The sequence below is a fragment of the Parambassis ranga genome, chromosome 7, assembly GCF_900634625.1.
Source record: "Parambassis ranga chromosome 7, fParRan2.1, whole genome shotgun sequence".
Taxonomy (NCBI): Eukaryota; Metazoa; Chordata; class Actinopteri; family Ambassidae; genus Parambassis; species Parambassis ranga.
The window spans coordinates 11915763-11942483 of record NC_041028.1 but is presented as its reverse complement, the minus strand read 5'-3'; the positions used below and the strand labels follow the sequence as shown (position 1 = coordinate 11942483).

Genomic DNA, 26721 nt, shown 5'->3' with positions numbered 1-26721 from the left:
GAGGACAGACAGGTGCTGCAGCCCACACAGTGGGAACTGTATTGTCAGCAGCAGGAAGGCTCACAGAATAAACCTGCTGCGACAAAAACAGATTTCACATATCTGCACCTGGACTACAGCAGTTTTGGCTCATGTTCATTAACTGTAACAAGGTGTTACATGTTAACATTTACAAACACTGCTGCTGACAGGATGCTGGAGGAATTTTTATAACTCCGACCATATCCATGGTGAAGTAAATAAACCAATAACAAAATTTAAAATAAATCTACTCCAGCCCTAACTGAAATAAATCATTATTTTTATTATTAAGATCAGCACAAACAAGGTCCCCAGGCAGGACATGACCAAATGAAAACACTGAAATCCAGGTATGTAAACTATGATAACAAATGATGACGATTGTTACTCCCAACATGCTTCTTCATCACTGCAGATGTCTGTATGCATCTCTTTGCTGAGTTGATGTCTTTTCTTGGTTTGCTTTCAGTTATTTTTGGTTTTGCTCCTCTTTGTTCTCTTGTTACTCTTCCCCTCTGGCTTTCTTCTCACTATCACTCATCTGTATGTGTGTAATCTTATTTCACAGGCTTTGATTAGTAACTTTAATCCTTCCATCCTTTGTTCTTAGTCTATTTTAAATGTTCTTATACACATTTCTCCTCCTTGTGCTCTGATCCCTCTTCCTCCACTCCTTCCTACACATCACATAAATGAGAAGAGAATGTCATAATTTCATGATGAATGTGTAATCACTAAATAAACCCACAGTTATGGAATAATATTTGTAGTTGGTATAAATATACCAACACTTTGTGTCCATCTGAAAAACATTGTTACACAACATTATTTGACCAGTTCTATGTTTTCTGCACATAGTGTTCATTATTTCCACCTTTCCTCAGCACTGTTCTATTTCCTTTGATTCTAAACATGTCTTCATGTTTTATTCTTTCAGTTCAGCCTCTTTATTCTCACCGTCTCTCCACTCTTCAGAGACCAACCATCTCCTGTTACCACTGCTTCATATTTCCTTTCATTAGGCCTTCTCTGCCCAAACCTCTCACACTGTCTGCCTCCACAAGATGATGATGTAGGAAATAAGTTTTGTTTCACAGCCCTCCTCTTCATTGCTTCTTACTTAACACTCTTTTCCTCTGTGCTGAACCAACTGTGACTGTGAGGACGGTTAAGTGTTTTTGTGTCTATGTTCTCTTCAGTAAATTCACATCAACATCCACAAGTTGATTTTTAAGTGAAATTTGTTAAGTTAGGCCATAATTATACGCTTTGGGTTTTGTCTCTAGTCTTGTCTCTATAGTTACGAAGCCCTTTAAATAGTAGTCTTGCTCACATTAAAATGAAATACCAAGATAATGTCTTGGTGTCTCTAATGTCTCTATACTGATTTTGAACAGATTTTGCAAAGATCCACAGTTATTCTGTTTGCGAGCTGACGCACTCCTCCGCTAATGTTTGCGTCATCTGCTTGCTGATGCTGCAAGCGCATGTGTAGCCAATGAAAGGAGGCAGCAGAGCCCATCTGATAAGACAGATCAAAAGCTTTCTAATTCCAGAAATACATATTTTTCTTTCAGCCTTAGGCAGGCAGTGATCCTTCCTTAATCAACTGTTGCTAAAACTGGACAGGAAAAATGCTAGAAAAATATGCAGCTGTTCCCATTTCCTCTCTGCCATCCACCATTATGTGGTGTTGTAGCTAACCACAGATTTGACAACTGGTGTGTGAAACTATGAGAAAATCAGAGGCTTTCTGCTCGAGTTTACTTTCTTTCAGCATTGATGCACATTGGCAGATGACCCTGATTCTGCTCTGCCACTGTGTCCCCGTCTCTTCACATGCCTCTATTCTCCTCGTCTCTCTACCCCATTTACTCCATCTCAGCCAGCCTCTGACTATTCTAAGCACTTATCTTTAATTATACACAATATGCACTAGCCCCCTGGTGCATTAACATCACAGGCAGAGGAGTCCTAGCTGCTAATAGGTGCCAACCAGCATCCATTTTACAGGCAATTAATCCATAGCATATTGACAGGTTCACCTTCTCTTACCTCCAGTGTAGCCTCATTAGTGCCTTCTGCAGAAATATGCTCTCTGCTGTACAATTGGCAGGGGGAACATTACACAAATATTCATTCAATATATGAGATTATGTAAAATTGTATATGCTTGTGTGGAATAGAAGCTTATATGCTTATAATGTCGGGACACATTTTTTTTAGTCCACATATCTGGTGGTTGTTTTGGTCCCGACATCCCTGCAGAAACCCCACTGTCACCGGGGAGAAAATAGCAGCAGGAGCGGATTAGAGTGTTGGATCTGAAGTGGCAGATGAATTTCGCTCCATGAAATGCTGCAGCCGCGAAAGGCCTCCCGCCTTCACAATCTTCACTTCCTACAGTTTCTATCATAGAGAAACAGTTTTGTGAGGAACCAGCAAAAGATGGTAACAATAACACGTTCTGCTTTCAGGATCTTTAGGCTTCGTGTCACATTTATCACTGATGAATATGACATAAAGACACAGCTAAATAATAATTTCAGCTTCAATAATGTGTTAACATACAACGATCTCCTTTAAAATGCTTTAATATCCTCCTGCGTTCTGTATGTGACAATGTAGAATTAATGTTCATATAAATCCTCACATATGAGCTATATTGTACCAAGATTATCCTCGAGAAGGACCTTCTTACAGCACAAAGTACAAAAATAATCCTCAACTTAATCAGCTTATTTGTGGTAACTAATACTGTGGACTCCAGTTCTGCTATTAAGACTAAAAACACACTTTTGTGTGGAAGGCTTGGCCTCACACTGTCCATGTTACAGCTGTTTCAGGCTGAGATTGAAGACGTGGAACAGCAAATTGGCTTTGAAGAGTGAAAGCTAATTGCCCCACTTTAAGCACAAGGTGGTCTTGACATTTCTCAAAGCTGCTGATGTGATGAGCTTATGCAGTATTTATAAGCTATTTCAGCCTGTCAGTCTTGAGTAGGTGCAATTTCATTTTGTGTGTGTTTATTTTAATGCAGTTTAATGTTGATGTTTGTTTAAAAACCTTCACACCAATGAAGAGTGTCAATTATTTACATTGGGTGGGGAGCCGTTCGCTGTCACGTTGTGTATTTTAACATGAGGCAGTCAGATTTTACTTTTATTTCTCAGCACTGGAGGTACCTGGATGTGTTCCCAACCCAAAGAGTCCAACACCATAATGACTGATGACACGCTTATTAAACCTCATAGTAGATGATAACACACAGTGTGATAACCAGTATGTGATGAAGGGCTTAACTGTCTGTGTGTATGGAAGTCAAAATGAGTTGTAATGGCCGATTGAATCATACCACAGTATCACTGATAAGCATAAAGGATGACTGCTTCATAAATAAAACCACTTCAGGAATTAACTTTAGACTTTTTTCCATATCATCAACATGTCAAAATTTTAATTCATGCCAGAAAACAAACATCTACATAACAACTGTATATGCTACATAAAAGAAATAAAGGACTGATCACATTCATTCCTCACAACCCAAACTCAGTACACTACCATACTGTACATTTATCAGTATTCTACAACATGTATTTACCCCCTACAGCTCATTAACGACTGTACACAATCTTTTCTAATGTCATTACACAAAACAGATCCTGCTTAACTTCTGTACTGAAAATATAAACTTCTATTTGTGTGTATACTGCACCTGATAATACACTGCAAATGTAAAATAATGGCTTTTGAGTTTTGTATCTAGAATAACCGTGAACTGCACAAGTATTTGGTACGTTGTTATTGTCCACTAATGTCTCACTACACCTCAGTGCAGCTCCTGGTTTGTAATTATTAGTGAATTCTACATTTTAAATAGACACTCTATAAACTATACATGTCTGTTCTTCACAATAAAGGTCCGTTTTTCTAAAGTGCAGGAGTGACACGGATGATTAAACATCAGATGTGGACCATAATTGTTCATTAACTATGTTCTATCTAATGGCTTTCTAACCCATCGGCAAAATGATGCCTGGTAGCTGCAGACCTCTGAATAAGACAACAAAGCACAATATCACAGAGAGAACAAGAGGAAAGGGTTAACCCAGCCCAATGGAAGAATATGAGGATGGATGGACAGTTATTATTCATGTGTTTCTATTGCTGTGGCATTGTTGACATTACATCTACTCTAAAATGTAGCTTTGAGTGAAACAAACTAGCACTGAGAAATAAGAAATCATGCAACTCTGTTGTTTTTTTTTCTAGTGTTTCTATTAAATCAGATGCAAGAATGTGCCAAGACGGTGAAAATGAACATCAGCACAGATCCAGATCACACCATAAAACATTGCCTCAGTTCTTTCTATCCAAGGTTTTAGTTTGTTTCACTGTTGACTGGTCTTCTCTTTTTTTAATAACCATGGAGCATAGCTTTGCAAAAACAATCCCAGTCATGCCATGAGGAAAAAGTTAATATCAAAGAACAGAAAAGAAGCAATTGTACGATCGCTTCCTTCTCCTGCCTTCATTGTGTTGAATAGAAGCAGCTTTGCTCTGTCAGTTGTTGTTCATAATCCACCAAGAGGCTGTAAAAAGAAGCAATGGTTGAGCATCAATGCTTGCTTGCCACTCAGGATCTGATAAAATAAAGCAGCAGTAGGAGCTGGAAGTGCAGACATATACTAACTTTATCTTTAAATATTCCTTTTCCAGGATTCCTTTGGCTCTGATTTAGTTTCCTTTAAAATATATCTGTCGTCTTAGCAACATTAGTTATGACCATTGTCTGCTTGCAGCCTTCATATATTAACTTTTTACCTGTTCCACCTAAATTACAAATGCTGGGTCTGATGCTAAATCTATCAGTTTAACACAGTAGGTACCACATTAATACTAGTTTCCAATGTGCCGAGTAGTAGGATTCAAATATATATTACAAATAATCATAGCAATAATAAAGGTATTTTTCATCTATAACCGTCTGTATCTTCACCCATAGAAAATCCATGTTAAGAGTGTAGACTACAGAAAATGCAATAATATGTTTTGTTTGTACCTGGGAGAAGCATGGTGGACACCATTTCTGGCTCCTCCAGTGAGTCAATAATGCAGCGCTGGAAGGTCTTACTGATGGATGACTGCAGGTAGCTGAGGAAAGAGGAAGAAAAACAGGATGAGAGCAAGGCAGTAACACTTCAAAGATAGCAGGTGAGCTGCTCAGTCTGCTGGGCAAATGTTTGGTGCAGCAGTGAAATTCTTCAGCCTAATACTCCATGAAGCCCTTCTAAACCTACCTCATCCAGGAGAGACGGTCCTGCCAAAATTCATACATGATGAAGCATGATCTGTCTGGCAGATTCTGGACTGAAACGCTAAGAAAAAAGAGGGCAGTGGGTGTTATATGTCTGAGGAAATTGACACCATGTGCAGTGGCAGCATCAAATCACAGAGATCCTAAGGCAAACAGGCACCGAGGCAGATAAAACGGACGTACTGCAGGTTGTTTAGCTGGCTAGTTGTGGCATCTGTGTAGATTTTGAGAGCCTGCTGAAACTGCTCCACGTCACTGTCTTTCACAGACATTTGTCTCTGGACAAGAAGGATGTTCTAGAGAAAATAATAAAACAGTATCAACGTGTAGGTGTACACAAAGTTGTTGGGTTTTTTTTTTAATCCAGCACATGCAAGACTCACCGATTTATACGTCCCTGCCAATGTGTCTTCTTTGAGAGGCTCCAGATGTGGGCTCTGAAAATGGGAGCATGAATGTTGCAGTCAGCCATGAGTAGAACAACAATTAGCTGCAGAATTAGCTCAGCTCAGTTGGCCTCTAGTTACAGTCTGTCACAACGAAGACATTAGGATTCACCCTCCAACAACCCTGAGTTACACTGAACTCCAGTCTGCACGGCCAAGATAAGAAAATGTCATTATTAGTATGTTAGCAGACTAGCTCACTATCTTTGAAGCACTGATATCTATCCTTGGAAAATGCCATCTATTTAAATTATGATAACAGCAGCGCTGATGTATCATTATCTGCACACATCACTGAAACAGCTTCTCATCCACACCATAGGCTGATAACATATGCATCAGCGTATAGTGCAATTCAGCTTTGCACTTTTTTACCCACTCTGGATGTCCTATGCTGCAGCGGAAAGCTTAAGTATTTACAAGGACGCTACAGGCCTCATATGGACTGCTTGACATTTCTATCTGTAACAGATGAGCCTGTAGTGAGACCGGATCCTCCTAAAGAGCAATCCTCTCTCATGAGACAAACCTTTTGGCTGCTAATTAGTCTTTGAAGGAAATAAAACTACAAGATACAGAATGTGCGGCAGTGACATTCTAACATAAATCTGCAGCAATAAGTCATCATCACAGATTTTATACGGACCTCACACTGCAGTTTGTCAATGAGGTCCTCCATCTGGTTGATCTGAGAGCCCCAGTGGTTGTCTGATTCCACACTGACCCCTGACAGCCAGAAACATAACATCAGCACAATGGCAAGCTCTGCATTGTTGTATGTTGACAGAGCACTGAAATGTGCCATCTTCATTATCCACTGTATTTGCCCTTATCTAAGATTCCCTACCTGTGGTGAGCATGCCAGAGTAGGGGTCGGTAGGAGACAGACACATGTTCTTCTGGATGCGTCTGCCGGGGCGTTTGGTTGTCCGCTGGATAGGCAGGTCCTCCGGCTTCCTGATTATCCTCTTCCCCGTGCAGCCATGATCATGAACAGCCTCCATGGCACAATCCAGGGATGACTGAAGCGACTGCAGCTGGGTGGAGGTTTCCCTCAGCAGGAAGCGCGTCACAAACTGGCCCAGCACGGATGAACCCTGATACTCCTGGAGGAGGGCGGAATAAAGGTAAAAATGGAGGAATATCATAAGCTATTAAAATCCTACATCCAATTATGTTTTTTGGTCAATATGATGGACTGTTACAAAATCAGCTGTTTGTGAGGGTTACTAGAAGGAAGAGCAAAAGAACTAAGCTTAAAGACGGATGCTACACCAGCTAGGAGTATGGTGGAGCTGCAGACTGTAACACCTGGGATGCATACAAAAAAAGTCTCTGATGTTCCTGATAAAAAAGAAACTGCATTCATAGGTGTGAATTCATGAATGCAAATCACCCAGGGTGATAAAGCTGTGGAGAGCTTTGAAGAGTTTTTTTTTCTTTTTTGTTTTTGGATTTGGTGCCTTACTGTTGTAGATGTTATTTTCCTCCCACCAAAAACAACTTTCCCAGCTCAGTTTTTGTGGATAATGAACCCTGTAACCCCCACCAGCACCTTGTGGAGCAACAAAATAGAATTCAGAAAAAATGACAGAGACATCTGTAACATGACCACTGAGCTTGTTGGAATTCATGTTTCTGTGAGCTCTGTTTTCTCTGCAGCAGAGAAGCTGCACTGAATGTGTAATGCACCTCACAGCCCTCTTCTCAGTTTATGTTCTTTTATCTACACCACAACAAAGCAGAGAATACAGCTGAGCTCTTATTTCACCTATTATATATCATAAACTGGAGTTTTACCCATTGTTTTGGTGAGATATGTGGAAAATTGGTGCAGGATTGGTGCCATAAAAATAGACACATAAAAAGAGGCTCTCCTCTTCAAGGCACAGAAAGCTTTTTGACTGGCTAACAGGAACATGAAAAATGCATGAGCTGTAGGGAGCATGTATGGTACAGAGAAGGAGAAAAACAAGAGGAAAAGCCAGTCCATGGTGGAGAAGATGGATGAACAGAGGAAGGGGATCAAACAGAGAAAGACAGCAAGAAAAGTAAGCACCTGAAAAAATTAATAAAAAAGGCGATTAGAGAAGCTGAGATATGGCCGGGTGTTTGTGGTGCATTTATGTGGAGGACATCTGACGTCAGAATGGGAAAGGGAGTTTTTGAGTCTTAGTTACTGTTGTCTATATGACACTGATCTCCCTCAATTCAGTTAAAATAAGTTGCCACAGACAACAGTCTCATTAAGTATCTTTTCACAGACCTGATTCTCTTTCTTTGTCCAGTAGAAAAAAACACATCCACCATTTGGCTTAACAGAGAGGGTGAGATCAATAAAGAGCGAGCTGAGCTATTGATTAAGTCTTAGTGGAAGCTCTCTGATGCTGATCTCTACTGTGTGCACCTAAAACAACATGATTATAGCCCTACTTGTCAGGGCCAGACACTTAAATCCCTTCTACATCTTATGGAATATTAATTCTACTGCACCAACCGACAAAGCCTCATAACAGGATTTATAAGACTCTAATTAGCATGTTCTACTATCCAAGGCTGGGGAGTGTAGAGACGCTGGGTCTCATTATCTGAAAATACTGCAGTAATGCACAGATTTTTAACCTCATGGCTACATTTTGATTTTTTATGTTAGTTGTTTTTTTTTCTGGGAACTAGTGACATCGTTGGTCCTAGGAAGGGATTCGTGTATTACAATCTGTGAGCAGAACACTGGCTTGTTCTGTCACTGAATCTCTGAATAGCCAAGCAATCAGAATGGATTATACAAGTGATGTAATCAATGAACTGCATTGATGAACAATGTCCTCAGATGATGAATCTGGACTGTTTTATTCTCAAACACCAGGTAATCAACAAGTTGTTCACCATCACCATCAAGTGGTCAATCTGTTGTGTTTGCATGATTGCTGTTCTTCCACTTTAGTCGCTGTCCAGTGGTCAACATGCAGCCGTGTCTCTCAAGTCAACCATCCTGTTAGAGATTTTTAGAGGTGAGCTGTTGTTTTATAGAGGCGTTTCAGCCCATGTTTGAACATGTACTGTCAGTGTGGAGAGACAGAACACACAGCAGGCGGAGTCAGTCATGCTGGGCACTTTGTATAAAACTCCAGCAGTGTACTGATCTCACAGACCTCTGTGAGGGCTTCAAACTGACAGCTGAGGCAAAAACCAAGAAGTCTGAACGCTTACACACATTTTTGAACGCTGTTGTTACATCCATAATCTGTCAGGACTTTCAGAAATGAACAGAGTGCAGAGGTGACACCATCATCACCCACCTCTTTAGTTTTATCCATGGCCTTCAGAATGGCCACGTTGAGCTTCTCCAGGGCAGACAGGACGTTGATGTATTCTCCCAGATGTGGAGTGAAGTACTCTAGACAGGGAATAGATTAGTTACGCTCGTCGAGCATGAAGTATATAGGAATAATATAGGAATTAGAGGCTAAAAGCCATGCTTATTGTGATATACACAGTAAAATCATCCTATGTATGTTATTGGGAGAGTGAGTTAATAATAAAGACACTGCATAAAAGACACACAGGTACCTGAGAGTTTCTCTATGTCCAGGTTTCTATCAGGAGAAAAAAGACGAAAAAGACAAGTTAAGACAAGTTAAGCCTTAAATATTGTTAGTAAATACTACAAAGAGACAAAAAATGTATTATTATTATTATTATTATTTGTTGGAGGTTACCAGTCTGTTTATTGATTAGTTCACTCCTTCTAACCAGAAAGTGATTATCAGATAAATGTGACAAGCTTTTCTGCCATTTTCCTGGTTACCATGGTTACTACATGGTAAATCACTGCAGGAGGATGCATAGCTACATAAACACTGCTCTTTAAAATTTGTCCGGTTATGTTTTTCTGGTGCTGCGACATCTGAGAGGTCGTTCTTCATAGTGAGCTGTTGGTGCATCGGCACACGCATTTCTGTTCCATCACTGTTGCTTCCACAGACACAGCAAAGAACGCTCTCTCTGTTTGTTTGTTTGTTCCCATATTTCTATACATCTTTATAGCCACAAACATTTTCAAGATTAACTGGAAGGCAGTGGCAAATATTTACATATCTGTGCTCATCAATTATTCAAAATCCCGCTGTTCGCTCTCACAGCAAAATTAAGGCATAATCTTCATTGAAGTGAGGTATTGACATCTCACTGCCAGGCAGCAGGAGAGCAGGCGGGGCTGCAGATGGCGGAGAAGCTGGAAGGCGTCCAAAAGGAAGATGAGCTTACTCTGTCTGCTGCCTGTCGATGGAGTAATACAGCTCCTGCATCTGCTCATCAGTGAGAATGCCATCAGTGAAGTACGACTGGAACTCCTCCAAAGACAGCTTCCCATCGTCTGAAAGGAGACAAACGTGTGAAAGTTACACCTCACTGATGTCTGACATGCTTTAATTGTCCATAATTCAATACAGTGAAATGAGACTACTTTGGCGTTATAATAGGCTCACAGGTGCTGCTGCTGAATAAAATATATCAGGCATTGACCCTAATGTTGTCTTTATTTATCCACATGAGACACCAGGCAACAAAGTAAGGGTCTTTCTCAAATGAATGGATTTAAAGGAATTTATGACTGTGTTTATAGCAATTTCTGCGTTGATAGATTTCCCCTGTTATGTTGTTGTAACATTATCAGTTACCTTCTCCAGTGCATGGGGCTTTGTGCTGCAGAGCTTGCAGGGTTCGAGGCATGAGCCAGCTAACTTCAGACAATAATGAAATCGCACCTTTCTGATGGATGCCTGCCAGCTAGCTGAACTCTGCTGACATGCCTGAGGCTCACACTGCAGTGTGAGCTATGGATTTATTACTATGGATTTTAATCATTGGCTCTCAAGGTCTGTTGAATCTTCACCAAACATTTGTTGTTTTAAATCCCCAGCTGTAAGATGGAGCTATTAGAAGAGACAGAATCATAATTCTTTGCTCAAACTTTCTTGTGAAAATGTTGCTCCACACGATGTAGGAGTAAACACAATCTGTTGCACCTCTGACTCATTCTCCAGCCTTCTCCTTTAGAGCTGCTTTGCTTTGGATTCACACCCAAAGACACTGCAGCTCAGATGGCTCATTATGCAAGTGTTCACTGTAGCGCATAGATGGAAGCTGCAATGGTTGAGCTCCTGGCTATCAACAGTGTTTGTCACAAAACCTAAACTATTCTGTCCAGCATGTGCTTCAGCTATTTACTGCTGCCAAAATCTGAAACATTTATTATGCAGAAATAAGCTCTGAAAACAACACTTAATAGTTTGCAATTAATGTGAGTATTGAGACTGATTAAACACAGACGTATCCTCATTTTTCATACAAAAAATGTTACATTACTCTGGATTCAAAGGTTGGTTTGATTGATTACTGTGTGTTGTTCATTTAAATCACCTGCACAGTCCTTTTGCACACTGTGATTTAGCGTCCCATATGTCATAGTGTGGACAGGAAATGTCAATATGTGCTTTCTTTCATGATGTCAGACAAGATTGTATCCACATTGCAGATACATGTATGCTGTACTGTTTAAGTACAGCCAGCCAACACCATCAACATTCAGCTGTCACACAGAAAGATGTCAACTAAGTAGCTTTGTGACTAACAAATGCCAATACCACATCTCAGCAGGAAAATCCAAAGAGTTCAGATGGAAGGTAAATCAGTACCTCATGACAAAAGCAAGTTTAATTGTCTTACTTCACACTGAATAATACAGCACCGCTGACTGAGACGACCTAAATAAAAGGCTGTGTGTACTGAAGCTTTCCAGGAACACACTGCCTACCTGTTAAAACCAAAGGTAACCAAAGATAAGAATAGAATAGAGTGGAGACAATAAATAACCCAGCTTAAAGAAAAAGGTTATTAAACCAAATCTATAAAGATGTTTGCACATGTCCACAATAATCTCAAGCTGCATACACAGAAGAAGAGAAGTTTAAACTTATCAATCATCTGGGGGAATTATTGAAAGTTGATATTTGCAGCCCTAAGCTGATTATTAATTGATGCTTATGGTATTGACTGATATTGTTACTGTCTTCCATCACTGTGACAGGACTGTGTCAGGCCGTTGCACTTCTCAGCTCCAGCAATGAACACTACACCCATAAAGAAATCAGTAGCCACAAATGCCTCCATTGATTTCTAACCTGCCTGCTTACTTCTGTTTTTCATGCTTGTTATTGTATATTTCTTGAGGACAAATCAGACAGATTTGATTGTAATATGGCTGATCATCCCCTGTGTGCATCTCTGAGCCTCTAAATGTTTTACACACTAATGTGAGCAAAGTGCATCTAAGTCAAAGCTTTGTACTCGCAAACTCACAGAATAGTTTTTTTTTCTTTAGAAAATTAATTCCTCCATTACAATAGCCCAGAGGAGAGGAGCTGGTTGGTATCCAGCCCTCATTATGTGCTGAAGCCACAGTACTCAAGGCGTATCATGGCAGCCTACGCGCTGCTGATTGGAAGGAGGCACTTTCCTCTTGGGTGCACAAATCTGTGAGTTCAAGGAGACGAGAACCAAGCAAAAGCCTGGCTGCAAACTGAAGATAACAGAACACAAACATGCTGCAAAGTTGTCGTCTTTTGCCCTCTCGTCTGCCTTCTTTCTTCAAAAGGTGAAAAATAATAGCTTTGTGTGACTGCTGGTGGGCTGGAAGAAAGGGCAGACTTGAGGCGTCACAAAAATGCATGTACGGTAATATAAATACTATACTAATTGAAAATGAGTCACCGTTTTCTATTGAAATGCCGCACCTCTGCACCTTTTTCCTCCTCTATGCAATTCACTCTATATCCAACCACAATTTCCTTCTATATTGTATTTCTTCTGCAGCTCCAAAGAAAAGAAAGCATCTCCATCAGGTCCATTCATAATTCACAATGATTTCTTTTTGTATCTCAATTTCTTCGCACAAGCGGTGAGGGACCCCAGACAACCCCTGCTCAGGGCGGCACATGTTGCATCATTAATCCAGCTCTTATGTAACACTTCCATTGTCCTCCTGAGGGAACTGATCAGAGTCCGTAGACATTCTACAAGCATTAATCACTTTTGCATTTTACATTTCATCAAATTGAGTCGCAGTGCATGAATAAGAAATTAAGAACAAGAGCAAGTTCTTGTTTGTCAGCACTGTTTTTTCCTGCAGAGTTCGATGTGTTTGTTTTCCTCTGAGATATTTCGGGTGGAGGGTTCCCTTTGAAGTAAAGAGGTAACACTGTAACACATTAATCAAATGAAGCAGTGGCATGTGCATGGGGGATAATACATTAAATTCACATTTAGTGCATGCATGCCTCAGGTAATTTTTAAAATGTGTTTTCTACAGAGTAACTCCTGTATATACATAGCAGTATAAATCCCTGGTTATGACTTAGCAATGCATTGCTGCTGGCAAGCATTCGGATGAGCAATGCCTGCAGGCTGGACTGTAGGAGTTCATCCTGTCAGATCCAATCACATTGCCAAGCCAAAGAGATGCAGCTGCACCTGACCTTGGTTATTTATATCCTTTCTACCTCACAAGGAGGCAGTGCAATAAAAAAAAAGGATAGATCCACCGAGGTCGCATATAAATCCCCCCTCTGAGCAAAAACAGCCAACAGAGCATGCATTGTTTTGTGTGCAACATCCCCTTTAAAGTGTTTTTTATGGAGTTTTAATTAACCTTATAATCTAATTAGTTGAGTGTGTTTTGCTTACTCACCATTTTTGTCTGCCCGGCGGAATATCTGAAAAAAAAGAACAAGACAGCAATTAGGTTAGTGTGGACCACAAAGTACATTAGCATTAGCTAATTAGCATTAGCTAATGTATATTAGGTTTCAACCTAATATGTGGAAGCAATTTTCTTTAAAGTAGGCAAAAGAAAAAGAAAAAATATATATTATGTTTCCATCGAGTGCTTCATGTAAATAAACATTTATTAGTCCCCCAATGGAGAAGCAGTGTTATGGCAGCCCACACACTGTAAGAAGGAAAATAGCAAAAAATACATAATATATGATGATAACACAATAAAATTGATTATTGATAAGTTTCTGCTTTTTATATAATTTCCTAATTGTAATGACATCGGGACTTAAAATTATGCACAATTATGAAGGTGACCACTCGGAGTGACAGGCTCCTGTTCCCACGATGACCTGCCTGCCTCAGCTTCACTCATGCTCTACCCCTTGCCTGTATTGGGAGTTAAGGCAGACTGTCACACTGCCAATATGGTGAGAGATTCAAAATGGTTTTAGTTTAGTCAATATTTATAGCATTACATAACATTGAGAAATTTGAATGAAGAATAAAGTATTTCTATTCTACGGCTGTAACACCAAACTGAGGAAGCAGAGGCTACACACTGGAAACAAAACTGACTTAGTATCTGCTATTTAGATGTACCTATATAACTGCAGCAAAGATGTTATTACAAGATATTATTGAGAGAAGCAGTGATTCATACAAACTATTAAGACCAAGGCAATCCATGTGTGTAAAAGGATTTTTGGCTTACCGCTCTTCCTTCATGCAGAGGAGAACATTTAAGAGGAGCTCTAATTTCCTCATTTCAATAAGAAAAAAGACATCTCAGGAAATGAAATGCTGATATCTATGAGCACCCAAGAGGATCTTTGGAATGATAGCTTTTATGTTTTTTTTTCTTCCTCAGCAGCCACTAAGAACGCTGTTCTTAAGATATCTCCCCAGTTTTGAGGAAAAAACCTGCAACAGCAGGAAGCAACTTCACGTTGATTAATTTATTTGCTGGAAAAAACAGCAATACAATCCCACCGAACCTGTGAGAGGAGGGAGTGCCACCTCATTTCATCTCTTAGTAATCTCTTTATTACTAAATAACCTTTATATTTTAGGCATAATTGTCCCTCTGAATTCTCCCACAAACTTTAGAAGTGCTGATGTAAATAATGCATCAGTCCAGCTGAGGCAAGGAGCTGCTCCATAAAATCTGGCAAACAACAGATAGCAATAAATACGGACCCAGGAGGAGCAGATTTGCTGACCTTTATTTCCCCTCTATGCTCTTATGTGGGAGGTCAGTGGAGTCCATGTCGGTGCTGTCATCCCACAGAGCAGATGAGGACTTTCTAAAAGCAGCATTAGCTACATGGATGCTAATCATTCTTATTTATTTTTATCACAGCGTGTCCCTGGAGTCATCCTGAGTCTTTTTGAACACAATAAAAAGAATGACACGCTCTTCAGGGAATGAAAGGCAGAACGAGTGAAGCAAAAAGAGCAAGCAGAGCACTTCTGAGGGATGTAAAACATTAGCAATTAAACCAAGCAATCAGTCCTTCTGGACTGATTAAATGGAAAAACAAAAAGCCTTTTTTCTTTACAGAATAGAAGAGGATGAAATGTGTATGCCTAGTGAAGGTCAATAACAGCTGTAGATTTTCTCCATCTATTAAAGAATAAATGATCCTCCATCAGTCACTGTAATAGGCTCAGTGAGTAAATACCTGTGCAGTGCTGGGCTGGAGAAAATGAATGCTAACTGCACTTAAACCAAATGCGTACTGGCTGCAGTCGAATTTCCCTTCGCTGACCAATGATGTGCCTCAGAGAAACTGAATTTAATTTACAGCCAGCTGTCAGGAAGTCTAAAGCTGAGGAATGAAGCTGCTAATACACTCACTTTTTTCTGCTCCTGCTGAGCGTCCTCAGCAAAATATGACTGTGCTGCTGGACATTAATGCTCCCCTTTATTATACAGGGAAAAATACAAATGAGTCATTTTTTCATACTGTGAGAGGAATCATCATCTCTCTTACAATACACTGATTGAATCACTGAAACTGTTTCTATTTTTGAACTCCTGTTACAGCTGTGTGAAGAGAAGGCTGTTCATTCATGTTTAATAAAGAGTCTCTGCAGGCTTCATCAGAGGTTCCAACATGTCACCCTTTATTACCCCGGGAAATAAAGTGGCAGGAGAAATACCTGCCCTGCTATTAGCAGGTAAATAAAAATGTCAGATGACATTGTGCTGGAGCTGGTATTGACGCACTGATGGTCATGCACTCACCTTTCTTACATAATAGCGCCGCTGTACATCCGGCAGATGTGAATGGTATAGCTGGCAAGTATTAACCCCATGTGAACCATTCATAAAGAGAAGAATGAACCGTGAACCTGTTCAACAACCTCCACAAGGTGCAACATGAGCAGATCGTGTCTGATCTGTTTGCATTCATTAGACATGATAACAGGCTTAATCATACGCCTCTGCGTGTACTTACATCTTGGAATAAAGAGATGCCTTGATTTTGATTGTGGTCAAGCTCCTGCTGCTTTCTCAAGTGTTCGTGCTTGGAAGACTGAAGACACATGGTGATCATCTCTGTGCAGGCCAGCATCTTGCTGCTTTCGATACGATCTTGCTCCTTTTTTTGTTGTTTTAAGAAAAGCTTGTCCCTTCCTGTGTGTGTGCTCCAGGAGACGTTGTCCTTGTCAGAGAGGAGGGTGGATGGTGCTGCTCCGCCGGGTTCGTCAGGATGTGATGGACTCAATGTGCCTGCGCGTCGACGAAAGGAAAAAAACTCCGCCTCTACAGGACCTACAGCAGCGATTCATAAACCCCGAGGAATGCACCATCTGCTGGTGGAAACACACACACGGTTAATTACAGGCTGGCTGACAGAGAGGGAGTTTTACAGAAAACACGCACAATGAGGAAACAGGAGCTGCGCGTCAAGCTGACAGACAATATGTGAAGAGTCAATAATGTCAATAATCAATAAAGTGACCTCATCATAAATATAATATAGTGTGTGTAAATCATATGTGTATTCCCACATTTCCACTGTTGCAAACCCTCATCTAATCAATAAAACAAAGCATATCTCTAAAACTATTAATTTAAATTCATGCATGTATATTTTAAAATGTATTGCTTTGTAACTCTATTGATTGAGTGTCACAGTGAGTTTTATAGTTTAGAATAATGTTTACAAACATGTATTCAGTCATTTGTAGGTTGTGCAATAACTGCATTACCTGTGCAGTGCTCTAATGTGACAGTGGTGAGCTGTTTTTAATGTATGTATTGTGTGCCAAATGAGAACTTAATATAAAGTGCAACAAGCCTGTATGAGCATTAGGTTGAACACTGAGCGTGCCACAACTTTGATGGAACCATATCAGCATCTTTGCACCTCCCACACGCATGCAAACGCCTCCCTTCGTGGCCCCCAAAGCTATGAGCTCACGTCACATCTGAGGGAGTGATTACATAATGCTCCTCAACATCTGACCAATAACTGCTGACACCTCCTGAGCTTCTGCCTATTTGCTGTTCTGAAGTTCGTCCTCAGTGCAGGTCAACAGGTGAGCTTCCTGTCTATTACTGTTGTTAATATTAGCTCAGCTGGTGCTGTTATTTAGATATCAGCGGTAATTAAATGATTTTTATTTATTTGTTTATGTGTTTCGTTGACATGCCATAAGAGGAAACACAAGGTGTTAACATACAATGTATGTGCAAGTGTTGGAATCTGTGCCTTTTTCATTTTAGCATTTAAACATTAATAACTGCATGTATCATGTGATAGAATCATCAACATATCAAATATATACCGGTAGGTTAAACAAACATTTAAGCTACTTGTTGTGTTTCAGTGGTGCTCGTGCGTAATAGAGTGATGTAAAGATTATGTCAAACCACAAGAAAAAGCCACAGATCCCAAGAACTGCTTATCTGCTGACCACAGGAGATAGTGGAGGACGTTATACCAGGGGTCACTGTTTGTAGACAAAACTCAAGACAGAAGAGCTCATCAGGACATTCAAATACAGACAATTAATATATTAAATATGCAAATAATAATTAATGATCAGAAGATGGCTGCTGGATTTCTGCAGTAATCAGCCTGTGCCTGTGATGTCTGTCAGGGCAGTTCTTGAACGCCTGCAGAGGGTAGATAAGCAGCAGCATGATGCCGCACCCAGGAGGAGGCACCTAATAAACCTCTCTTTAAATGAAGTGAGCCAAGTTGCATCATAACCCTATCATTCCCATATTACATTTTGGGAGCTGACTATATTAGGGACCATGTTTTAGCAAACTAGATTTGAACATTTGTAGTTTTTTGGAATGTAACTATTTCCTGTGTCTTCTCTCAGAGTAAGAACAGTGCCTGTACCATGGCAGCCTTCCTTCATCACTGCCCCTTCCTGAAGTCTGTTCCAAAGCCAGCTTTAAGGAAAACAGGAGCCGCCTTGCTGTCTCTGGCAGACCAATGTCCCATCATTGCTCGTCAGATCACTGTAAGCGGCCCGGCCTCTCTGGAGGCCAAGCTGAGAGTGTCACCCATCAAACCCGCGAGTCCTCAACTTTCCACTGTGGACCAAAGTCGTCTGTTTGCTCAGTCTGCAGTTCAGGTGGCTGTGTCTGTATCAAAGGGCTGCCCTTTTGTCACCTCTCAGATTGGGATGGTCCGAGCCAGTGCTGAAGTACAGGAGGACGTTCAAGATGGTAGGAGGAACAGACTGGCTCAGTCTAATTCTAACAGTAACATTTGACACTCACAGAGCTACACTCCTCTCTTACAGGTTTGATGACTTCTCTGATAAAAGGTTTAAAGAATTCAGTGCTTCCTGCTCAAACCAACACTGTCACTCACCTCCTCAAAGACAACATGGGTATATTTTACATTAAAAACAGGCCTAACACCTTCAGTATGACTAAAATATGATGACATTGATCTGAGTAGTTGCCTATCTGTTTACTTCCTGCAGTTGGCCCAAGCTATGACTACGATGTCTTCTTCACTGAGAAAATTGCAGAGAAAAAGAAGGACCACACATACAGAGTCTTCAAGACGGTGAACAGGAGTGCTGAGGTCTTCCCTTTTGCTAATGATTACTCCACTTTTGGGCGGGAAGGCTCCCGAGTGTCCGTCTGGTGCAGCAATGACTATCTGGGGATGAGTCGCCACCCTCGGGTCCTCAGTGCAATCAGGTAAAGAACAACAGGAAGCAGAAATGCCTCTACAATAACAAGGCAAAACCACAGTTTAGATTATCTGGGCCTGTCACATATAATTCACGTATACTTGTTGTGGATGTCTTCAGGGAGGCCCTGGAAAATCATGGTGCAGGAGCAGGAGGGACCCGGAACATCTCAGGCACCAGTAACTTCCATGTGTCCCTGGAGAAGGAGCTCGCCCAGCTGCACCAGAAAGATGCAGCTTTGGTCTTCTCCTCCTGCTTCGTGGCAAACGACTCCACACTTTTCACTCTGGCTAAGATGCTGCCAGGTAAATACTCATATGCCAAATGGATATTCAGTATATTCCTCATACATTGTATATATATCAGGCTTCATGGAGCATTCCCTGTGACGTGCAGGTTGCGAGATCTACTCAGACGCAGGGAACCATGCATCAATGATTCAGGGCATTAGGAACAGCGGAGCAAAGCGCTTTATTTTCCGCCACAATGACAGTCGACACCTGGAGGAACTGCTGCAACACTCAGACCCAATGAAACCAAAGATAGTGGCCTTTGAGACCGTGCACTCGATGGATGGTGAGTGTTTATTTATATAAATGTTGGATGTTTGACCATGATTGTGAAGAATGTACAGCAGGTTCTGGGCCTGTGAATAAGCAGGGATGTATAAACCTAGACTTCAAAGATCATCATGACATGCCTTAGAGAGCTGCATCTTAGAATTTTTCAGCTTGCACTCAGGGGTGTGTTTTGAGTGTGATATTACAGCTATAAAGCACAAACAGGCCGCATGATGACGGTGGCTGTATTTTCTACACCAACACAAAAGACTCATTTTATAGGAATGTTGTGTCTTGTCAAATCACAGAAATAAGTCTACACATAACTTTCAGAATACATACACTGTAATCTCATTTTCAGCCTGAATGCAATATCCTGCTGTTCACCTATATGCAGTTCTAATTATACCTCCTTATTCCCTGGGGGTGTCAGGTGCCATATGTCCTCTGGAAGAGCTGTGTGACGTAGCTCATCAATATGGAGCTCTGACATTTGTTGATGAAGTTCATGCTGTGGGCCTGTATGGAGCCCATGGAGCTGGAGTGGGCGAGAGAGACAACGTTATGCACAAGATTGACATTGTTTCTGGGACCTTAGGTGAGTGAGAAAATTCACTTCTACACTACTGTTCTGCTTCTCATACTTAGATTTGACAAACAAAAAAGAAAGGAAGAAAAAAAAAAACCCCGCCGTGGATCCACCAGTATGCCTTTTCACTATATGAAGATAAGAAGGACTTCAAACGGTCACTGATTAATTGGCTCTCTTCATGAATAAACTCCCATACACAGCCTCTCATGCACCAACTGACATCGTCATATTGCCAGCAGAGCAGCAACAACTCTTAACAAGCATGATGCTGCTCTTCTGAGGGCTAAATGAGGGCATGAGAGGACTCAGCTGTCATCAGAGGATGCCGAGGTTTTATCAGCTGGGTGTCAACTCTACTCCCTCTCTGGCTGCGCTGATAAAACTTTCCTCTGGCAGTCGGTGCTGAGTATGGCTTCATGATGACTGCAAGGTTTAAGGTAGAAATCCCTGCAAACTAATCCCAGGATTACAACATTTGGGATTTGCAAAGCATGGTTAAAGGACCTCATTTGGCAAAAAGAAAATAAAGCAACATGTTCAGATGGATTGAACATGTTAATAATGGCACAATGAATTAAGCTTTTATTTAAAAAGGTCATTATGGCAATAGAAGCTTAATAGAAGCTGGAATTAATAAAGGTCATTTTTAAAAGGTATAATGTCTTTTTAGGCACATAATGTGTTTTTATGTGTTAAAGGTATGTAGCTAGGCCTTTCCCTGTGTGTTGTGTTATTGTCATTTAACTACATTTTTATGTTGTGTAGTTTTAATCTGCTGTTAAACAATATCTACATTGTGAATATTTTAAAATACTAAAATGTCCACTTCATACCTGATTAAATGCAGCCTACCTTCCATCAGAATCATCTAATGCCTCCCATCTAATCTGTCATTACACAGGTAAAGCCTTTGGTTGTGTGGGAGGCTACATTGCCAGCAGCGCTGCCCTGGTGGACACGGTGCGCTCCCACGCCGCTGGCTTCATCTTCACTACTGCCCTTCCTCCAATGGTCCTGTCCGGAGCTCTGGAGTCTGTCCGTGTCCTGAAGAGCCCCGAGGGGCAGGCGCTCCGCAGAGCCCACCAGAGGAACGTCAAACACATGAGGCAGCTGCTCATGGATAAAGGCCTGCCTGTGGTCAACTGCCCCAGCCACATCATCCCCATCAGTGTATGACGGTTTAGTACTGCTACTGCCTCCATACTGATTTTTTTTATTATGAATGACATGAGATAAAACATCTAGTAAAAGCATGTATGTCAAGTGTGCCTAAAGTCTTTCATGGCCTGTTTTCTAGGTGGGCAACGCTGAGCTGAACACCAAAGTGTGTGACATCCTGCTGGAGCGACACAACATTTACGTCCAGGCCATCAACTACCCGACAGTGCCTCGTGGTGAGGAGCTGCTGCGCCTGGCTCCATCTCCTCATCACAACCCTGACATGATGGAGTATTTTGTGGGTAAGTGTGGGGATCTTCCCCAGAATCGTATTATAGTATAGTGAACATTAAAAAGACACTGAAAATGAACATTTAAAAAAAAAATTTAAAAAACATTCAAAAAGAAATAACAGTTCATACTTACTGTTTGTCATTTACAGAAAAATTGGTGGAGGTGTGGCAGGAGGTGGGTCTCCGTCTCAACAGCCCAGCGACAGTGTCTTGCACCTTCTGTGACCGTCCACTGCACTTTGACCTCATGAGTGAGTGGGAGAAATCCTACTTTGGCAATATGGAACCACAATACATTACAGTGTCTGCATAAAGATATTGTTCATCTTGACACAAACAGGAAATGCATGCAGTTAATGCTACATATTAGAGATTGCTAAGTAAATACATATTAAGAATAAAGTCAAGGGTATGAACTAAATTCAAGTATTTATTCATATTTTTTACATTTTGTTTTGTTTGTTGTTTATGCATAATAAATTGATTGCAGCCAGCTATGATTAAACAAAAACAAGCCGCCTAAAATCACAAATCCTGCACAGTTGACACTTTCTTAAAACTCTTATCTAGATGTGATGAATTTATATAAACTATATTTCATTTAATGTTGTTTGATTTTGTTCATATACTATAATTCATTCATTCTTGTTTTTCATAATAAAATTACTGAAGTTATAGTCATAAATCTATAATTAGCAAAAATGCCTGGTTGTGTGGTGAGCATCTTCATTTTTTACATACGTCTAATATGAAGTGTACTGCTTTGATGTAATTTATAAATACCTTGATGATAGCATGTTAATTCCACAAACCTAAAAATCACTTGGAAGACATAAACTGAAGCAAAGTGTCCTTGTGAACCTTCCAAACATTAAAAATAAGTCTGTTTGATCGCTCAGCAAGAACAGGCACAGACATTCATTTGATAACTGTAGCTGGAGATCCTGTGTGATCACTAGTTGACATTACACGGGCTGGCCACTTCCCGTTTGACCCTTGCCCTCAGTCTACGCAGCTCTGTGTTCTCGCTGTCCACAAGGAGGCCACATTCAATCAATGTCCAAGCTTTACTGAGCTGCTGCTCTCCATAGTGCTGCAGCGCCCCCCGCAGGAAGCACTCAGCCACGCGCAACCTTCCCAGACCTGCTTCCACACACTGGATGGCCTGGTCCTTGTGGAGTTCCAGGGCGTGGGTGAAGTCCTCCAGAGCCGCTCTCTCCCTGGAACAAAGCACCAGGCTGCGGCCTCGCCGACACAGATCCTCTGCCCAGACTTGAGGGTCATCTGAAGAGTTAGAGTCAGGCCTACTGTGTTTCTGAATAACTCTGTCCAGGTCAGCTATGGCCCGCTCATGTAGGCCCAGTTGTGTCAGGCAAGCAGCCCTCTGGCGAAGATATTGTAGTTTGTGATTGCTCACTGCCTGTACTGCCACTGTCAGGAGTGCAAGTGCCTGATCCCACTGGCCACCTGATGACACGCTGCTGGCCTCCTGTGCTGCTGCCTGAACATGAGATATTAGACAATTAATATATGATTTAGAGGCACATAAATCTTCAAGGTACTGCTTTTACTTTTTGATGCATAGTGAATTCAACATAAATACACTGAATTGTGCTGAAGTAAGAAATGTAGGTAGGCTATATTTTGTGAAAATGTCTACAGACACACTGATTTACTGATGATAATGCCACCATCACCAGCCCAAGAAAGGACTGTGAGGAAAAGAATATGTTTTTTGTACCTTATCTAGGATTCCTCCACGTAGCTTACCTGCGCCATGCTTTTTCTCTGATTAAATGGGATCAGGGCCAGCAAGAAGTCCAGACAGGATGAATCTTTCTCTGTCAGTTTGCTGAGCCTGCGAACTGCGCTGCGGTAGTTCTGCTGCCAGGCCTCCACCACACCCACCCTAGCCTGGGCCACTGCGTCTCTTGGCTCCTGGCCAAACACCTGGCACAGATGAGCAGCTGCTCCCTTAGCTTCACCTGAAACAGATAGATCATACCAAACAGGGAACCCCACAAAACCTGAATCACAACCAGATAATTTCCAGTCACATCCACCAGAAATGTACTGTCTCACCTTTAGCCAAGAGTATGTCAACATAGAGAAGATGCCATCTGGGGTCTCTGCAGTCAGTCCTCATCAGTGCTCCACCAATAATAAAAGCCTCTCTGAGCTGTTCTTCGTGGCAGGGAACAGCAGTAGAGACTACAATGTCTGACAAACTGGTACGGCAGAACTGATGCAGCCAATCACAGACCAGCTTCTGTGCCTTGTCCTTGAGTGACAGGATGTCTTTAGTGACAATGTCAGTGTTTATCTGAAGTGCTGCCAGGATATCATGGATGCATTCCTAGGGGGAAAGGGTAGAGGGAAGAAATGTTTAAAATGACAAATTTCACATTTGTCAGCTGTCAACGTGTTTGAACTGGCCTCACAAATGAAGCATGCTTGAAATAACAAATATAATCTATAATGTGAAATCGTTTTTCACCAGTTTTTCAACCAAGACTACCTTTTGTTGATTCAGCATGAGATAGGTGAAACCTCTTCCACACAGGGCCTGCACATGTTTTGGATTCTCCTTCAGAATGGCACTGAAATCATATATAGCAGTCTTTCGTTGACCCAGCAAGGCATAGCACTTGGCTCTCTCCAGCAAGCAGTCTGCTGCTCCACCACCTTCAAAAACCAAATTGGTCACATGTATGATATACGTTCACAAAACAAAACATGTTTCTAGAACAAAGCGCATGTGTTATGCCAATACTTTATCCAACCAATCTCTCCTTTCCAACTTAACACATATTAAACAAATATCAATAACCCACCAATCACATTCTAATTACCAGAGGCCATGATAGCAATAGAGAGATAGGCCACAGCCTCCCTGACAGAGCTCTCCTCTCTTAAGCTGTCCAGGATGCGTTTTGCAGCTGAGTGACAGTGTCCCTGCAGCAGGGCTCGGTCCTTCTTCTGAGCCACGGCCAACAGGGGGCGCAAGCAGCTAGTGTCACCACACAGGATGAGCTTTTTAAGCAGCTACAAGGAAAAAGGACAGACATAAAGTGTTTCGCTCATATCATTTTACACTTTTGATTGGTACTGTATGTACCTGGTTGGTGTCATAAAGAAAGCCTCGGTGCAGCTGCAGCAGGGACAGGCGAGCCAGGATAGGTGCCCGAGGATTGGTGGGCCCGATGGAGAGTAGTAAGCGGTAGGCCTCTTCCACCCGGCCAAGCTGGTATAAGGCATCTGCTCCCAGGATCTGAGGCCCATCAGCACTGGGCTGCAGCTCCATCAGTAATACAGCCAGACACTGAACACCTGCAGGAGTCCTACATGCAGAGAGAAATTACACCATGACAACATCAATGTAAACCAATCAGTGTCAACTATTTAACCATACCCTGACCGGTGGTTGTCTCTCTTTGGTGGAGTCTGCAGCTGGTCTTCTTGTTGAGGCTGCTGGGATGCCTCACTAGAACTCGACTTGGACCTATGCTCTCCAGTCTTCTCCAGCATGACCCGGCCTTGCTCCAATAGAACAGTAAACAGCAGCCCCCTGTAGTTCCATGGCACCAAGCAGCGAATAGTCAGTGCTGTTTCCTGTGGGTGTAGCCTGCTGGCTGTCATGTAGTCCAGAGCTGTGAGATAGTTTAAACCACCCATCATACGCAGGAGACCCCTGCCGCAAAGTGCTCGCACACAACTGGATGGGTGAGGAGCGTTGTGCTCAATCACAGCCTGGAAGTCCTCTAAAGCCCCCGTGTGGTCATCAGAGAGAAGTCGTGCATATCCACGAAGAACTTGGACTGTATTTTGATAGCTCTGCTGACCTTGGGCAGCAGCTAGTTGGCTACAGATAGAGAGTGCCTCTTTGTGCTCCCCTCTGAGGAGGAGACAGTCAGCCAGTCGTACCCGTAACTCTCTGCCTCCTCCATCAGGCTCCAAATGGCACAGAGTCCTTAACTGAGTGATCACGGGATCCAAGAGTTCAACTCCTTCTGTGGATCGCAGGTCTGTGCGGACAAGGACTCTCTCTTTGAAATCAGACAGGCCTCTCTCAGCTTGCTGACGAAGATGGTTGCGAGCAGCCAGGGCATTTCCACGATCTGTGAAGAGCTTTTGGAAATAAGTTCTGGCAGTAGCAGGGTGGATCTCAAATGCTCTCCCCAGATCTCTGCACTGCTCTGCAGTCCTTCCACCTGCTGAAAAGCAGGCAGCTGCTCGACCCATCCAGAGTCTGGCTCTCCTCTCAGGACTGTCTGCAGTACTCTCTGACACTTTCTGACAGTGGCCATAATTCAAGAGGGCAGAGTACACCTCTGCACTGTCCCCAAACCTGCCAGTCAAAAACAAATGTGCTGCTTGAAGTTCCTGAGCATCTCTATCACCTGGCGAGATAGCAAGCAAAAACTCGATTACTGCAGAGGCGTCTTTCATATCTAGACAATCATTCTCTTTTGTCATGGCTGACCACTTGCTGTCAAATGCCAGAGAAGGATGCATGTGTATTATCTGGTCTGTAAAGGCCATAACTACTTTGGGTATGTGTCCAGCTTGTCTGCTCTTCACCAGTGTGACAGTTTCTGATTTGTAACTCTGGTAAGACTTCAGGTAAAGCTTCAGGCCCTTGGAAGTATGAGGCTCTGAGAGCAAGCACGCCAGAGCTCGAGTTATTTCCAGCAAAATACGAGTTGGTCCTTCTGGATGAGGGCTCCATTTCCCTTCAAGCAGAGCTGTGCAGCGGGCAAAAATCTCCTCGCAGCCATGCCCGCCACTCTGAAGAAGAGACTCCATTTTGAAAATGGTGGCTGACAGATTGTTGGGGCTGAGCGTGGACAGGAACACAGCTGCAAGACCTTTATTATGACCCTCGGCGGGCTGATCCTCCCCATGACCATCAAGCCACTGTTCTAGAGTTGATATCACCTTATCCAGGCTGGACTTCTCCAGTTTATTACGCATGTGGGACACAGCAGAGGAGGCATGGGTCCTGAAGGCAGACATGTAGAGTGAGGTTGCCCTCTCATGCTCTCCAGCCTCAAGGAACTTGTCTCCATCCTCACAGAGCTCTAAAACATTCAGTCCAGGTCGAACCACAGCAGTCATGATCAGGCAGCAAGCCCTCTCCCTCTCTGGGAGTTACACTTCAGCTATTCACAGGAAAGAAAAAGTCTCAACATCACAAAATATGTTGTGAAGAAATATAAGAAATACGATCTAACATGAGGCCTTTTCTGCTCTGGCTTGTCACATTTGTGACTGTGAGCTTTCATGCCTGCTAGGACCAGGACCCAGAGGTTAAAGAGAA

At 42.0% G+C, this 26721-nt stretch overlaps 3 protein-coding genes across 3 annotated transcripts; 1 reads left to right on the top strand and 2 right to left on the bottom strand.

The window, feature by feature from the left end:
* Positions 1–3546: 3546 nt before the first annotated feature.
* LOC114438970 (N-terminal EF-hand calcium-binding protein 1-like) lies at positions 3547–16326 on the bottom strand. Its single transcript, XM_028410647.1, has 12 exons — positions 16086–16326; positions 13535–13559; positions 10054–10162; positions 9358–9383; positions 9087–9184; positions 6635–6893; positions 6434–6513; positions 5725–5778; positions 5525–5637; positions 5325–5402; positions 5087–5178; positions 3547–4616 (listed from the first exon to the last, which is right to left on the bottom strand). The coding sequence occupies exons 1-12, from the start codon at positions 16200–16202 to the stop codon at positions 4588–4590; spliced, it is 1080 nt and encodes a 359-aa protein (XP_028266448.1). The 5' UTR covers positions 16203–16326; the 3' UTR covers positions 3547–4587.
* A 741-nt stretch (positions 16327–17067) lies between these two features.
* LOC114438960 (5-aminolevulinate synthase, erythroid-specific, mitochondrial-like) lies at positions 17068–21822 on the top strand. Its single transcript, XM_028410630.1, has 10 exons — positions 17068–17172; positions 17968–18319; positions 18397–18486; positions 18583–18805; positions 18919–19103; positions 19195–19374; positions 19792–19956; positions 20852–21120; positions 21248–21410; positions 21551–21822. The coding sequence occupies exons 2-10, from the start codon at positions 17989–17991 to the stop codon at positions 21712–21714; spliced, it is 1770 nt and encodes a 589-aa protein (XP_028266431.1). The 5' UTR covers positions 17068–17172; positions 17968–17988; the 3' UTR covers positions 21715–21822.
* Positions 21823–22356: 534 nt separating this feature from the next.
* On the bottom strand, positions 22357–26519 carry ttc34 (tetratricopeptide repeat domain 34). The gene is made up of 7 exons (XM_028409442.1): positions 24814–26519; positions 24520–24742; positions 24254–24446; positions 23920–24086; positions 23484–23757; positions 23172–23386; positions 22357–22902 (listed from the first exon to the last, which is right to left on the bottom strand). The coding sequence occupies exons 1-7, from the start codon at positions 26517–26519 to the stop codon at positions 22357–22359; spliced, it is 3324 nt and encodes a 1107-aa protein (XP_028265243.1).
* Positions 26520–26721: the final 202 nt, after the last annotated feature.

What these genes read in the sequence shown, in the direction of transcription:
- ttc34 (XM_028409442.1), bottom strand. Translation starts at nt 26,519, where the DNA reads ATGACTGCTGTGGTTCGACCTGGACTGAATGTTTTAGAGCTCTGTGAG. An exon ending in TGACATACTCTTGGCTAAAG is followed by an intron (nt 23,387 to 23,483) that starts GTGAGACAGTAC and finishes TATCTGTTTCAG; the next exon opens with GTGAAGCTAAGGGAGCAGCT. An exon ending in AGAGAAAAAGCATGGCGCAG is followed by an intron (nt 22,903 to 23,171) that starts GTAAGCTACGTG and finishes TCTCATGTTCAG; the next exon opens with GCAGCAGCACAGGAGGCCAG.
- LOC114438970 (XM_028410647.1), bottom strand. Translation starts at nt 16,202, where the DNA reads ATGCTGGCCTGCACAGAGATGATCACCATGTGTCTTCAGTCTTCCAAG. An exon ending in CTCTGGCATGCTCACCACAG is followed by an intron (nt 6,514 to 6,634) that starts GTAGGGAATCTT and finishes TCTGGCTGTCAG; the next exon opens with GGGTCAGTGTGGAATCAGAC. An exon ending in AGCCAGCTAAACAACCTGCA is followed by an intron (nt 5,403 to 5,524) that starts GTACGTCCGTTT and finishes CTTTTTTCTTAG; the next exon opens with CGTTTCAGTCCAGAATCTGC.
- LOC114438960 (XM_028410630.1), top strand. Translation starts at nt 17,989, where the DNA reads ATGGCAGCCTTCCTTCATCACTGCCCCTTCCTGAAGTCTGTTCCAAAG. An exon ending in GCCACATCATCCCCATCAGT is followed by an intron (nt 21,121 to 21,247) that starts GTATGACGGTTT and finishes CCTGTTTTCTAG; the next exon opens with GTGGGCAACGCTGAGCTGAA. An exon ending in CATGATGGAGTATTTTGTGG is followed by an intron (nt 21,411 to 21,550) that starts GTAAGTGTGGGG and finishes TGTCATTTACAG; the next exon opens with AAAAATTGGTGGAGGTGTGG.